The 15813-nt window shown below is 43.1% G+C and overlaps 1 protein-coding gene and 1 long non-coding RNA gene across 2 annotated transcripts in view; one reads left to right on the plus strand and one right to left on the minus strand.

Annotated features, from left to right (window-relative positions):
- Positions 1 to 15813, minus strand: part of ALMS1 (ALMS1 centrosome and basal body associated protein) — a 129995-nt gene that overhangs the window by 85860 nt on the left and 28322 nt on the right. The window contains exons 2-3 of the mRNA XM_074951947.1: positions 7286 to 7420; positions 2156 to 2351 (exon numbers count right to left, since the gene is read on the minus strand). Coding sequence (XP_074808048.1) covers positions 2156 to 2351; positions 7286 to 7420 — 331 coding nt within the window. The remainder of the gene's footprint in view (positions 1 to 2155; positions 2352 to 7285; positions 7421 to 15813) is intronic.
- LOC141986897 (uncharacterized) overlaps positions 1 to 15813 on the plus strand; it is a 52000-nt gene that overhangs the window by 15335 nt on the left and 20852 nt on the right. The window contains exon 2 of the long non-coding RNA XR_012639388.1: positions 6659 to 6774. This is a non-coding gene — a long non-coding RNA (uncharacterized LOC141986897). The remainder of the gene's footprint in view (positions 1 to 6658; positions 6775 to 15813) is intronic.

The raw sequence follows: 15813 nt of genomic DNA on the forward strand, positions 1-15813 counted from the left end.
GGTGGTTCCAGAGAGGATGGAACTAGACTATTCTCAGTGGTAGAAGAGGACAGGACAAGGAGTAAGGGTCTCAAGTTGCAGTGGGGGAGGTTTAGGTTGGATATTAGGAAAAACTTTTTCACCAAGAGGGTGGTGAAACACTGGAATGTGTTACCTAGGGAGGTGGTAGAATCTCCTTCCTTAGAAGTTTTTAAGGTCAGGCTTGACAAAGCCCTGGCTGGGATGATTTAGTTGGGGTTTGGTCCTGCTTTGAGCAGGGGGTTGGACTAGATGACCTCCTGAAGTCCCTTCCAACCCTGATACTCTATGACTCTATGACACCTCAGAGACTAACAAATTTATTTGAGCATAAGCTTTCGTGAGCTACAGCTCACTTCATCGAATGCATTCAGTGGAAAATACAGTGGGGAGATTTATATACATAGAGAACATGAAACAATGGGTGTTACCATACACCCTGTAAGGAGAGCGATCACTTAAGGTGAGCTATTACCAGCAGGAGGGGGTGGAGGGAGCGCAGGGAAGAGGGAATAAACATGGGGAAATAGGTTTGAATAGAAACTGGGAGTGGATGGGTCATTACACAAAGTAAAACTATTTCCTCCCCTACCCCCCCCCCCCCCCCGCTGTTCCTCAGATGTTCTTGTCAACTGCTGGAAATGGCCCACCTTAAGTGATCACTCTCCTTACAGTAAAAAGAAAAGGAGTACTTGTGGCAATTGGTTAGTCTCTAAGGTGCCACAAGTCGTCCCTTTCTTTTTGCGAATACAGACTAACAGGGCTGCTACTCTGAAACTTCTCCTTACAGTGTGTATGGAAACACCCATTGTTTCATGTTCTCTATGTATATAAATATCCCCAGTGCATTTTCCACTGAATGCATCCGATGAAGTGAGCTGTAGCTCACGAAAGCTTATGCTCAAACAAATCTGTTCGTTTCTAAGGTGCCAGAAGTACTCCTTTTCTTTTTAAGTCATTTAAGGAATTCATTTGAATGCATTCTTCTACCACAGCAGTCTCTTTGATTGCATGCGTGCAATGACTGAGTTACTAGCAATAGGATATGCCTTGAGGTGAGCACCGCCTGGATCCGGTATCCCAAAACCCTTCCCGTGTCCCAACCCCCTGCCCCAAGCCTCCTCCCGCACCCAAAGTCCCTCCCAGAGCCCACGCTCCACACCCCCTCCTGTGCCCCAACGCCCAGCCCTGAGCCCCCTCCCATATTCAAACTCCCTCTCTCTTAGTTAACTGGAATTTTTGACTTACTGGCACCCCCCACTCCCCTAACATGCCGGATAACAAAGCTTTTACTGTATATCCAAGAGGAATCTGATACATTCAAATAAAAAGATTTGTATAAGTCTTTTCATGATAAAGTATTTCTAGCTAAAATTCTTCAGAAATAATTATTCAGATGCCTTTTGTAACTGAAAATAAAAATCTTATGCAACATTAAGTCATTGACCTAGCTGAAGCATAACAACAACTTATGTTTATACAGCACCTTTCAATGAAAGTTTCAAAACACTATAAATGTAGATTATTTTTCCCACCAGTGAAATGTATTACAACACTGCACAACAACTGCAGAGAAAACGAAGAATACTTTACCCACTTCAGAAGAGAACGATTTTTTACATACGGAATTATATACGCTTATCGCTTAGTGGTTTACGTTATCAAAACACTATACAAATTGGACTACTTCATCTTCAACCTTGCTAAGGATTACTCCCCCTTTGCAAGTGGAGACAGTGAGGTAAAGAGGTTAAGTGACTTGCCCAAGGTCACAGTGCAAGCCACTTGCAGAAGCAGGATTACAACTCATACATTTTTAAGGCCTGCAGGAACCATTATATCATCCAGTTAGGAACCCCCAACTCTGAGTTCACTCAACTATACTATCCTTGCCTTTCTAATTATAGTTACCAAGACTGGAATTTTGTTCAAACGCTAAAGATAACAGGTTCTCTTGCTAAAGTAAGATACAAGTGGTCAGGTTCCTCATTCCAAAGATGGACCTTGACAACAAAACTACATAGGATTTATTTTGAAAAACCATTGATCAGAGCTGTAGTAAATTAAATCCATGCTAAGGATTGTGAATGCTCAGTAAGCAACTAAGCTTATCTTGTTAAAAGATTATTCAATATACCCAATAGCGGAATGTGTGCCATGTCACATGTATGCTGCCTTCCAAGCTCTTCTGTCGGAGTCAACAAGCCTTCCTCCAGAGTAGGGAACTCTGTCAAGTCATTTCCACCACCAGTCAGGCCCAGCCTCATCCCTGATGTTGCCTCTAGATGGCTGACATCCATTTCTGCTGGAAGCTGATACCATGACTCCATTCCCTACAACAATTTGGAAGAAAAATTCTTTAATTTTTAATTAGTCTTACTTTTGCTTCCAAAATCAAAAGTTTAATAATAAGCTATTTGTATTATTATTGCATTAAAATGTATTTTATAGTATAAACAGACTGTTCTTCTATTTAAATGTCTTGAATATATTCCTATCTACTCAGGTATAAATAAAGGCCCCAACCAAAGTAAGACAGTTAAATCCAAATGTGGTAAAGAGAAGCATGCAATATCACTGGTGCATTAAAAACAGACTTCACGCCGATATAAACTTTGAATGTGACTCAACAGCATTACAAATATGGCCCTCGTACCAGCCAACGCTGGTCAATTTCCTTGCAGGATGATTCTTTAAGAGAAGGAAAGCCCTTTTGGGATGTCACATTTTCAAAGGATCTCCCAACTGCACAATCAAGAATTACAAGGTGAATGTCCTACCCTTCAAGTGTGGGTAACAGAAGGCACCAGAAGTCTGACAAAAAGTCACCAACAATGTTCATTCATAATTACTAAAGCGTGCAATGAGCATTGTACTTGGTAGAAGACAGACCCTCCATAGGGCTAAGACAGAAGGCAACATGAATTGCAGAGGAGGGAAAGGGGTTAAGAAAGGCCTTCAACCAATGTTCCCTCTAATTTTTTACATCCATGTGCGAATGAATTTTGTTATGTGCACCAATATGGAGTTGATGTGTGGCAGGGGTGGGGTCAAGAGGTTCGGAGTGTGGGAGGGGGCTCACGGCTGGGGCAGAGGGTTGAGGTGCAGGGGGCTGATGGCTCTGGCTGGGGCCTGGGATGAAGGGTTTGGGGGGTGCGAGAAGGGGCTCAGGGCTAGGGCAGACGGTTCTTGTGTGAGGGGGGTGAGGGCTCTGGGGTAGGGCTGAGGATGAAGGGTTTGGGGTGCTGGAGGGGGCTCAGAGCTGGGGCAGAAAGTTGGGATGGGGTGGGTGAGGGGCTCTGGGGTGGGGCCGGAGATGAGGAGTTTGGGGTGCAGACTGTCTGGGGGCTGCAGCAGGGAGAGAGGACTCTCCCCAGCCATCTCTCGCTGCAGCAGCCCGGGGCCAGGGGAAGAAGAGGAGCCTTTCCCCAGCCCCAGCAGCTCCGGAACTGGGGCCGGGGGAAAAGGCGCCTCTCCCCGCCTGCATGGCCCTTGATAGCCGGCTGCATGGCCACACAGCTTACAGTGAACTTAGCCTTCAACCCCTTACTGCTAGGTCCACGGTTTAAGAAAAGGCATGGGAGGTAAGTGCGGGGAGCAAAATATTGAGTGCACACAGGGAACCTGAAGATAAGGGAGAGAGGAACAACAAGTTTTCTTCAAGTTTTCCATCTGGATAAAAGCCTCCAATCCTCTCCAATGTCCAGCATCCCCGTATTCCACTAAGGTACAACTCCCTCCACCAACATACCTCCTACAGATTTGCAAACATTTAGAGGACAGCACCCTGCTTTGATGGGCCACATATTACCTGACTGAGCAAAGGTCCCCTCCAGCAAATCTTGAATGCCAGCCCATTTTAAACATTGGCACTTTTTATTTTAAGAATCCAGGGAATTTTGTAAACCAAAAACTTTTGCCCCCAAAAAATTAAAGGTTGAAAATGTGTTTCAAAGGAGCCCAGTTAACTCTCCCCCTCAAATACACTTTCTACACAAAAATATTTTTAAAAAAAGTTACAAAACCTGCAAATGAACAGTTGAAGTATCCAGTCATTTCCCCCACTACCACAAGTCTCTCATCACTCAATATCAGCCACCCAAACTGAACTCTGCCTCCAAATAAAATTTTGAAAAAAAAAAAAATATATGCAAAAGGTCAAAAAATAAATTACTGGGGGATTATAAATCTTAGTTCTTATTCAAGACATCAATTTCTAATAATTTGTTATTTGACCCTGGTATATAGTTTTGGATATATTTTATTGGAAGGCAACGTTAAGTTTGCAGTGTAAATCAGGTAGGACGGCAGTAAGTGATGGAAGATTATATCGCCTTGGGGAACTACCTGGATTCCTTCTTGTTAGAGGCTAGCTAAAGTTCCCCTGTGATTGAACACACCCCTGTATTCACATCCTACAGACTACCGTAATCATCTTTGTACAAAACAGGCCTTGTGAGGTACCACTTGAAAACTCATAACTCACTGGTAAATAATATCATGATGAAATATATATATAGCAACATTATATGTAAAATTAAATCCCCCTGTATGATGTTATTAGCACATGTTGAAAACCACACAGCCCTGCACGGCTACAACTACACTACATCGCCAACCGTTGTTAAATCAGATCTGTCCTAAACAAAGTACTGTGTATTTACCTCAATTTACATATAAGTAGTAAACATGGCCAGTAAGACAGCAGGGGAAGCAGAGCAGATCAAATATGCATTTTAGCAACAAGTGGGGAGAAAGAGCACGGTGTCTCCTTGATCACCATACTCCATGTCGCCTTCCTCACTGTTTGAATGAACTTTGCTTTGAGAGGTAATCTTCAGAAGAATCCACTTCAAAGTTTCACTAGACTAGCTCGTCAATTTTTCTTGTAACCAATTCTGATTTTTATGCCTTATTACTTGTATACACTTAAAATCTCTCTCTTTATAGTTCATAAAGTTGGTTTAGTGTTTTATCTAACCCAATGTGTTTGAATGGAAGTGTCTGGGAAACTCAATTTGGGGTAACAAAGTGTGCATATTATTTCTATTAAAGAAATACAGACTTTATATGAATTTGTATTGTCCAGGAGAGGGCTGGGCAATACAGGACATACATTGCTGGGGGGAAATCTAGGACTGGTGGTGTGTTGGGGTCACCCCATATTATAACCAAAGGCTGGTAAGAACCAAGGTGTGGCTGGCTGGCTACAGCACATACTCTGACATAGCTGGGAGTGACTTGCATGCGGGAGGCTGTTTGTGAGCATTCCAGACTGGAGGTTACAGCAGCAAAGCCGTGTAAAGGGCACCCCAGTTTAGAGGGCAGGGGACACACAGGTACTCATTAGTCTGGATTGTACACTGGGTATGTCACAGAATCAACAAAAAAACCTCCCCCACCTGAATACCACTATGGCTTTGCTAAGGAAACATACTACAGTAAAAGCTATTTTATCTGGCATGTTGGGGAAATGGGGGGTGCCAGTAAGTGAAAAATGCCAGTTAATTAAGAGGGAGGGAATTTGAGTGCGGGGCTCGGGGTTTGGGTGCAACTCTGGGAGGGAGTTTGGGTGCGCAAGGGGGCTCGGGGCAGCGGGTTGGGGTGCCAGATGCGGTGGGCACTCACCTCAGGCAGCTCCCCGCAAGCAGCGACCTGTCCTGGCTGCTCCTAGGTGGAGGCGTAGCAGGCAGCTCTGCACAGTGCCCCCGTCCTGCCCCAAGCACTAGCTCCACAGGACCCATTGGCTGGGAACCATGGCCTTGGGAGCTGTGGGGGCAGCGCCTGTGGGCGAAGACAGCGTGCAGAGCCACCTGCCACGCCTCTGCCCAGGAGCAGCTGGGACAGGTCGCCACTTGCAGGGAGCCGCCTGAGGTCAGCGCCCCCGCCCCAGATCCAACAGCCTGCACCCCCTCCTGTGCCCAAACCCGCTGCCCTGAGCTCCCTCCCACACCCAAACTCCCTCCCAGAGCCTGCGCTACACACCCCCTCCCGTGCCCTAAAACTCTGCCAGACCTGTACCAACCGGACTATAAACCGGAATTTCAATGAAGATCAGAAATGCTTGTTTATAGAGCTTTCTGGTTGGCAAAGTGCCAGATAAAACAGCTTTTATTGTAATATGTTGCATGAAACAAACAGCCAGCTCTGTAATAAAAAAAATTCCACATGATCTCTCAACTGTGCGAGCTGGTCATCACCTGACCTATCTGAAACTCCAGAGCCACTTTTGACATCTGTAGGATCATGACTGACATATGCACAAATCAACAAAGTAGGAAAAAATATTTTTGGATGGCTATCTAGATCATACCTCTAATGGCAAACATTGGAAAAAAATTATTGCTTTTGAAAAATTAGTGTTTTATTTTTAAATTTAAAATAGGGACTTGACAGAGATATTTAAGACATTGCTGTGTTTTAATGTAATACTCCCCATACCTTCTCTAATAGAAGTATTAGGCTAATGTATTGAGTAATTTATTTTAATAAAGTAAAATTACAGACTTGCCTTATAAATCAAAATGCCCCTGATAAAAATTAAGAGTTTTTTTGGTGTTATTCCTTTCTTTCTATTTATCTTATAATTTACTACAGTTTTATTAACTGTTTTCTACTTGTTCATGTATTTCTTTGGAAGTCATCATATGGCATTAAAGTGTGCTGCTACATCAATCCACCAGCAAAAGTCTGAACTCAAAGAAGGAAAGAAGCAGAGGGGAAAAAGCTGAAGTTGATTCCATCGTGGTAGAATGAGTAAGTAAGTCATATTTAGACCAGTGGATGCTCTCCTTTGTGAGAAATAAAAGCTGTAAGTAAGGAAACTAATTTTCTCATTATTTGTATTGTGGAACACCCAGAGGAACCAATCAAGAGTGTACTTGGTACTCAACAAACATTTAAAAACATCATGCTTGACACGAAGAACTTACAAACTAATTTAAGATAACGAAAAACTAAAAATTAACGATTTTCTCATCAGAAAACCCCCAATAACCAAAAATGGGCCTCTATCCTACAAATACTTATGCATGTGCTAAATTTTACACAGTGAAGAGGACCATTAGTTTCAATGGGACCACTAACATTATGTGAAGTTAAGAACATGCATAAATGTTTGCAGGATCACAGTCTTTGGCTGTATTCCCAACATTTATCAATTGCATTACAGATCTCTCACCTGGATACACAGGATTTCAGGTAAGTGAACCCCTTGTCTGATTCTATTGGGATAAACAAGGATCTACTAAAGGTGTATTTGAAATACCTGATTAACGGCAGATCTCTGTCGGATTGCTTCTCCCAAGGAGATCCCACTGGCAGTTGAAATCTGGGTCCCACTGCTGCTTTGGCTTAACAACTCTTCCTTCCATCCACGGTGTGGTGGTGTTGTAGCAATAGGCTAAAATCATTTTTTTAAAGAGAGAAGTAAAAATTTATTTTCATGATCCTTCGAGGTACAGAGCCATTTAAGTTGTAATGTACTATGCAATATCAGTAAAAGCAGATAGTTGCTGGCCCAAATTAATGAGATAAGAAACACATGCTGTAGCTGGAGGTGCAAAGGGGGAAAAGTTAATTTGTGCATAACATTTCTAGTTTTACATGCTAAAATAGTAGCAATGAAATATCATGTTCTGTGCATAAGATGATTACTTGCATGAGTCAGGAGATTATCTTTCCCTATTCATGCAGCCTTGTGCAATTCACAGAGAGCTAAGGAAGCATTGTTCTAAGTCAGCCATAAAAATGTTAGCATACTGTGGGGCCATGCGGGTACCCATAGCAGTGCCGCTGACTTGAAGGTGTATATAAAGTCCCCAAATGTGAAATAGTTATGGGTGAGGACAAAGTCACAAAGGTCAGCCACCAGGTTTGCCGTGACATTATTGGGGATACTGTTCCTGACGGCTTATAGTCCATCTGTGTGTGGAATGTTGGTGTAGAGGAAACTACAATCCATCGGTGATCTTCCAGAAAACACCGCATGGCCCTACAGTACGCTAACATTTTTATGGCCAACTTAGAACAATGCTTCCTTAGCTCTCGTCCCCTAACGCCGCTACTCTATTTGTGCTACATTGATGACATCATCATCATCTGGACCCATGGAAAAGAAGCCCTTGAGGAATTCCACCATGATTTCAACAATTTCCATCCCACCATCAACCTCAGCTGAGACCAATCCACACAAGCGGTCCATTTCCTGGATACTACTGTGCTAATAAGCGATGGTCACATAAACACCACCTTATACCGGAAACCTACTGACCGCTATACTTACCTACATGCCTCCAGCTTCCATCCAGGACACACCACACAATCCATTGTCTACAGCCAAGCTCTAAGATACAACCGCATTTGCTCCAATCCCTCAGACAGAGACAAACACCTACAAGATCTCTATCAAGCATTCTTAAAACTACAATAACCACATGCTAAAGTGAAAAAACAGATTGACAGAGCCAGAAGAATACCCAGAAGTCACCGACTACAGGACAGGCCCAACAAAGAAAATAACAGAACGCCACTAGCTGTCACCTTCAGCCACCAACTAAAACCTCTCCAGCGCATTATCAAAGATTTACAACCTATCCTGAAAAATGATCCCTCACTCTCTCAGATCTTGGGAGACAGACCAGTCCACGCTTACAGAGAGCCCCCCAACCTGAAGCAAATACTCACCAGCAACTACACCCCACACAACACAAACACTAACCCAGGAACCTATCCTTGCAACAAAATCCGATGCCAACTCTGTCCACATATTTATTCAAGTGACACCATCATAGGACCTAATCACATTAGCCATGCCATCGGGGCTCGTTCACCTGCACATCTACCAATGTGATATATGCCATCATGTGCCAGCAATGCCCCTCTGCCATGTACATTGGCCATACCGGACAATCTCCACGCAAAAGAATAAATGGACACAAATCTGACATCAGGAATCATAACATTCAAAAACTGGTAGAACACTTCAACCTCTTTGGCCACTCAGTAAAAGATTTAAGGGTGGCAATTTTGCAACAGAAAAGCTTCAAAAACAGACTCCAACGAGAAACTGTTGAGCTTGAATTAATATGCAAACTAGATACCATTAACTTGGGTTTGAATAGAGAGTGGGAGTGGCTGGGTCATTACACATATTGAATCTATTTCCCCATGTTAAGTATCCTGACACTTTCTTGTCAATTGTCTAAATGGGCCATCTTGATTATCAGTACTAAAGTTTTTTTCTCCTGCTAATAGCAGCTCATCTTAATTAACTAGCCTCTTACAGTCTGTATGGTAACTTCCACCTTCTGTGTGTGTGCGTGTGTGTATTTTCTTACTATATGTTCCATTTTGTACATCCAAAGAAGTGGGCTGTAGCCCACGAAAGCTTATGCTCTTATAAATTTGTTAGTTTCTAAGGTGCCACAAATATTCCTGTTCTTTTTGAAGTTTATATATGTAAGTTTAGGACCCTGAAAAATGTTTAGGGTATTTCTTGGGGAAAAAATAAGTTTGCCTTGCGCCTGCAAAAGACACCTGTCACAGGGCTTTTGCCTTCATGAGACATCAGATGAAGCTATTTTGTGGTTGGAGTCACATTTCTTCTCTATAGTACACCAAGTATAAAGAGGGAATCCATGTAGTTGTCTAAGCTCCTAGTAATCCTGGAGCCAGCTTCACAGGCGAGGCAGCCAGTTCCAATCACACCAGCATGAAAGTGTAAAATGAAATCTGTAGTGTATTATACAGAGATTCAACTGAAACAAAATTACTCCTTAAGACAAGAAAAGCACTAGTCCAGAAGAGAAGCATCAAACCCAAGCCGATCTAGACAGTGTATTGGGGTGCTGGGGTAGTGTAGGGGGAGTGCTGTTGGAGAGTGTCTGGGGTAGCTGAAGTGCATGTCTGCTGTCTAGGTGTTGCTGGGTTCTTTCTGGGTTAGGGAGGGGCTGAGACATCTGGGAGAGCTAGTGTAGGTTGATAGAAGCCATCTGGGAGGGGAGCTAGGGTCTGTCTGGGAAGCAAGGTTCTGCCAAAAGGGCAGTTGTTTGGGGTCCAGCTGGGATCTCTGAAGGACTGGGGATTGGAAGGAGGCACTCCCAGTGGAGGAGTGGGGCATGTCTCTGGGGGTTTAGGGTCTGGCTGAGGTCTCTCTGGGACTAAGATAAGGGATCTGAGGTTCAGCTGGGAGACAAATTTGGGGATAGTACTGAGACCCCTCACCTACTGTCCTCACCAGACACTGCCAGCAACTCCTTTTGTTGCCGCTGATGCTTCAATCCATCAGTGTCAGTAACCAGAGAGGAAGCACACAGGCATCCAAGGGTGTCCAAAAACCATATGTCACGGTGGTCTCTAGTTTCCAGAATGCACAACTGCAGGTCCTGCCCATTGCTTAGCCCAGCAGTTCTCAGACTTCGTTGCACGATGATCCCCTGACAACAAAAAATTACTGCACAAGTCCAGGAGAGGGGACCACAGTTTGAGCCCTCCGGAGCCCCACAGCCCTGGGCAGGCGGGTGCCAAAGCCATACCTCAAGGGCTTCAGCCCCACGCGTGGGACTGTAAACTGAGCCTCGCTGACCAGGGCTGAAGCCTTCAGGCTTTGGCCCCAGGCGGTGGGGCTCGGACTTTGGCCCTGGGCAGTAGGGCTTGGGCTTTGGCCCCAGGCCTCAGCAAGTCTAATGCCTGTCCTGGCGATCCCATTAAAACGTAGTCCTGACCCACAGCTTGAGAACCACTGGATTTAGCCAAATGTGTGACATTCAGGCTAAGCCAGGGCTTGAGTAATAGGGCTGCCAGATGAGTGACAACTGGTACCCAAGGCTGCAAAGAGGCTGAAAAATGCTAAGTGGTCATTTCATGGCTTAGCAGTGAAAAAAGAATTCATCCCATCCTCAAGAGTAGGAGAAGAAACTGTCCAACAGCACCATGTCACCAAACCCCTGGTACTAGCTGAATGAGTGTGAGCAAAACATCAATAGGACTGAGCTACCGTGAAAAGATGCAACATAAATGGCTCCTGATGCAGCACGCCATGTAGACTACATTCCAAAAACAAAAAGGAAATAACACTGTTTGAATTTGATTCTCTCCTTAGTAGGCTGTAACGATGCTGGTTCTGGTGGAACCCAACTGAGAGTGCCAATTCAGGACTAATTGTTCAGAGCAGGGCAGTTACAGCTCAAGGCTGAGGTTCCTTTGCACACCAAGGCAAACCAAATGAGCCAGCCAGAGAGGACTTTATGATTTATATAACACTCCAGTTTCCCAGTATCACCACCAGTGCCATTCATTATGGGGACAAATGGTTATGAAAACCAATACCCCCATAAAAGAAAAAAGGTTTTCCCTATCCCAAAGGACTTTATGAGGACTGGGATGATTTAACTGGGAATTGGTCCTGCTTCGAGCAGGGGGTTGGACTAGATGACCTTCTGGGGTCCCTTCCAACCCTGATATTCTATGATTCTATGATTCTATGACTTTGGTTTTACTCCACTGGCTAACCATAAGTCACACAAGCAATTCCCTTAGACACTCCAGTTTCCCAGTATCACCACCAGTGCCATTCATTATGGGGACAAATGGTTATGAAAACCAATACCCCCATAAAAGAAAAAAGGTTTTCCCTATCCCAAAGGACCAAGCCCCAGACCCAGGTCAATATATTAATCAGATCTTACCCACAAATCACGCTGTTGCCAATCCTTTAGAATCTAAAATCTAAAGGTTTATTCATACAAGGAAAAAAGATATAGATGAGAGCTAGAATTGGTTAAATGGAATCAATTACATACAGTAATGGCAAAGTTCTTGGTTCAGGTTTGTAGCAGTGATAGAATAAATTGCAGGTTCAAATCAAATCTCTGGAGTACATCCACAGCTGGGATGGGTCATCAGTCCTTTGTGTAGAGCTTCCATTTGTAGCAAAGTCCCTCCAGAGGTAAGAAGCAGGATTGAAGACAAGATGGAGGAGCTGCAGCAGCTTTTTATAGTCTCTTGTCATGTGGCCTTTCTTTCTTTGTTCCAAAGACAATCAATCATTCCAGCACATGGCAAAAAAATACCGTAGAGTTCTGTCCACAGGCAAGGCCCTGCATACCTTGCTGAGTCACAACGTGTATCTGCCTTCTCTCAATGGGTTAATTGTATAGCTGATGGTCCTTAATGGGCCATCAAGCAGGCTAGGCAGAGCTGACACCAACTTGTCTGGGGTGTCACCCAGAAGCATAGAATAAGTTTGAAATACAGACAGTTTAGAGCCAATATTCATAACTTCAACTACAAAAAAGATACACATATACAGATAGCATAATCATAAACAGCAAATCATAACCTTCCCACAGACACCTCACACAACAACCTTTGTACAATATTTGCTGCAAATATATAACAGTGGTTGCAACAGTGATCTATACGGTTAGAGATTCTGTCAATAACATCACATAGGCTTAATCTCAAAGCAAGAGTTATGGCTGACCTAAGTCCTGGAAAAGGTAATGGAGACGTGTTACACCGATTCTAAGAGCAGTTCATCTACATTAAATGTCTGTGAAACAGTTCTCAAAAACAATGTTAATTTAGAGCTACTGGTCATATGGACAGGGATGGCTTATGTGCTCTTTTGTGGCTTTAATTTCTCTTTCAATATCCAAAGTGATTTTCTTTGCTTCTGAAGAGATAAGTGAGTCTGCCACATAACATTTCAGCTGAAAGGTAGGGAGGGACAGTGAAGCTCCGTAGTAGCATTTACTAACTTATTCCCTGTCGAGCAAGCCTGACTTTTCTCTGCAACCGACAGTAGGAAGAAAAAAAAGTCACCTGATATACCAGGGGACAGCAGAGCAGATGCTTCATACTGGTAAGATAAAAACGCAAACACAAGCTCTCAATGACCTTGTGGAATCTTATAAAGTGCCCTTGTGAGAAAATGTCTAAAGAAAGTGCCAGAAAGATGGGGAAAATTGCAACTCCTACAGAAACTTATATGTTATGTAAACATTCAGGACCAAATTCACCTCTGGTGTAACTCAAGTAAAGAATTATTCCAGGGATGAAACTGACCTAGCCTCTTCACTGAGATTTATGGGAAATGGGTTGCGGGGGGAGGATAAACACCTCCACACTAAGACAATCAATTATAACCAAGGAGAAAAAGCTTGTAACTGACTCTGCAGTGGAGTTCACAGCTCTGCTCTGGAGCCATATTCAGATGCTGTTCTTCTCTTCTCCCTGGCTCCTTTTACTGTAACTGCAGAGATGGGCACAACAGCAACTGGACACAACTCTAGAGTGACACCATGAGCTCCACTATTGAAGCAGATTTTCCTTCTAACCACCACCCTCTTTGGTTGTTTTCTGAGGAATAACAGCTCCAACAAAACTTGCAAGAGTGAGATTCCTGCTTGTGGAAGATGAAACCTGTCCCCTATCCACACTCGGGATCAATGAAAGGATGTCTTTCCAAATTCCCAATATTCCCCCATTTCTCTCATCCATAGTCTGCCACAGATACAGGCCACCTCGGCACCAGGAAATGATCTTCAAAAAAAGAGAGAACCAATGTTTCACATCTTCAGCATGGCATGGAGCACCCCGACTGAGTGTTAGGAGTACTACTTGAGGGTCTGAGGGACTACAGCAATAGGGAATTGTGCATGGCATCTCCATCCTCCTTAACCACCAATCACTGTTCATTCCATATTTCACACCACCACAGAGTATATCAAGTTTCAGAGTAGCAGCAGTGTTAGTCTGTATTCGCAAAAAGTATATCAAGTATAACAAGAGTATAACAAGAGTATATCAAGGAGGTCATCTCTGCCTATCACCCCACCCCCAACCATAATCCTCTTGTAATTATGCCATACCCCCACACCCTCAAGCAGGGCCGTCCTTAGGATTTATGAGGCCCTATGCAGTATTATTAAACTGGTGCCCCTATGCCCAATGGCAGCCCAGGCTCGCATGTGTATTTTAGACAAAGGTGGTCTTTTGAAGGATTTATTTAAAAAACTATATGTCTGAAGAGCCAAGCATTTAAGGCTAAAGATGAATACTCAGACTGTACATTTAAAAATCTATGCAAGGATTTTTTAGAGATGCGATTTTATAATCTTCAGTAATACACTAATGAAATATTTTTAAAGCAAGTTTTAAACTAAGGTCCTGTAGACTAACATGTTCTGAGTAAATATTACAGTAATGCACAACTGTTTTTGTCAGTAAATTCAGAAACTGACCATGTACACCGGGGGGGTTGGCAAATGCCTGTTAAATGGCTTCATTATCACTTGACAGGTTTCAGAGTAGCAGCCGTGTTAGTCTGTATCCGCAAAAAGAAAAGGAGTACTTGTGGCACCTTAGAGATTAACAAATTTATTAGAGCATAAGCTTTCGTGAGCTACAGCTCTAATAAATTTGTTAGTTTCTAAGGTGCCACAAGTACTCCTTTTATCATCACTTGAATGGCTCTTTAACAGTTTCAATGTTGTGCTAATAGGTCTGGCAAGCTGGTGGCTTTTTCACTTTTAAGTACTAGATCCCCTCTGGAGGAAGACTTACCAGGCTGCAGCAGCCAGCTGTGACGGGAGCCTGCAGGAAGGGTCAGAACAGGGATAGGAAGAGGCGGGGGGGGGGGGACACGAAGACCCGGGGTGCCCCAAATTTTCAGGTGCCCTATGCAGCCATGTATGCCTAAGGACTGCCCTGCCCTCAAGCCATCTTTGGCTTGTCAGGTCTATGCTCATTCTCTCCACCTGAAAAGAAAAGGAGTACCTGTGGCAATTTATTTTGAGCATAAGCTTTCATGAGCTACAGCTCACTTCATTGGATGCATACTGTGGAAAGTGTAGCAAACCTGTGCTTTGCTGTTTAAAGAAGATAGCTGTAGAGCAGGTCTTGTAGCTCCATTCCTCAAGCAGCTTCAGGGAAAAGTCCTCTCTCTCCCACCCAACTACTACATGACACATGATGTGTTGGCACATGACGGATAAAGGAGTATCTCTGTCTGAAACTGCCTGGGGAGCAGCACTGCCAGGCCTGCTTACATACAGCTTTTCTAGCCTGCTTCACGTTTAAGTCTATGTTCAATTTTAAACTTTTGAAAGACCCACATAACATTTTGTTCAGAGTTACAAACAACCTCCATTCGAGGTGTTCGTAACAGGTTCTCCTAAAATAGGGAATGGATTGGTAAAGGAGTAAAACCAACAAGACACGAAACCTACTACGTATGAGATCCTTCCTTGTAGACTAATTACAATAGTTTTTTTAGGGGCACAATATAGCTAAAAATCTTCCAGTGAATCATTTTTATAGACATTTCTATAGTCATACATAACCTATTCCTGGTCTTCACTTGGAAAGTTGTACTTAGTTGCATAGATCTGCATACATTGTGGGGTATTTTCCATTTACCTTTATATGAATCGCAAAAAATGCTATGGCAATTTCATAGAGAGTCTCTGTACCCCAACATGCGAGGTAAGCCATTCAATCTTGGCAGACCCCACTCCAGAATGAAGATTTGATGTGAAAAACAAATACATGAAATTCAGTTATTTAGATTCTGTAAGTATAAAATAAGAGTCAGTCTAATACAAAGGTTGAGAATTTACCCTAACTGATGCTTAAAATAAAAATTAAAAAAGTAAAAAAAATTTTAAAAAAATTTAATGTAATAAATGCAGTAAAACAAAAATCAAGCTTAAAAGGAAACTTATGTTGTAACTCATTAAATAAACATTTTCTTACCTATGTAACTAATATGTAACTAATTGCATCTTATAT

This window comes from Natator depressus, chromosome 4 (assembly GCF_965152275.1).
Source record: "Natator depressus isolate rNatDep1 chromosome 4, rNatDep2.hap1, whole genome shotgun sequence".
NCBI classification, from domain to species: Eukaryota; Metazoa; Chordata; order Testudines; family Cheloniidae; genus Natator; species Natator depressus.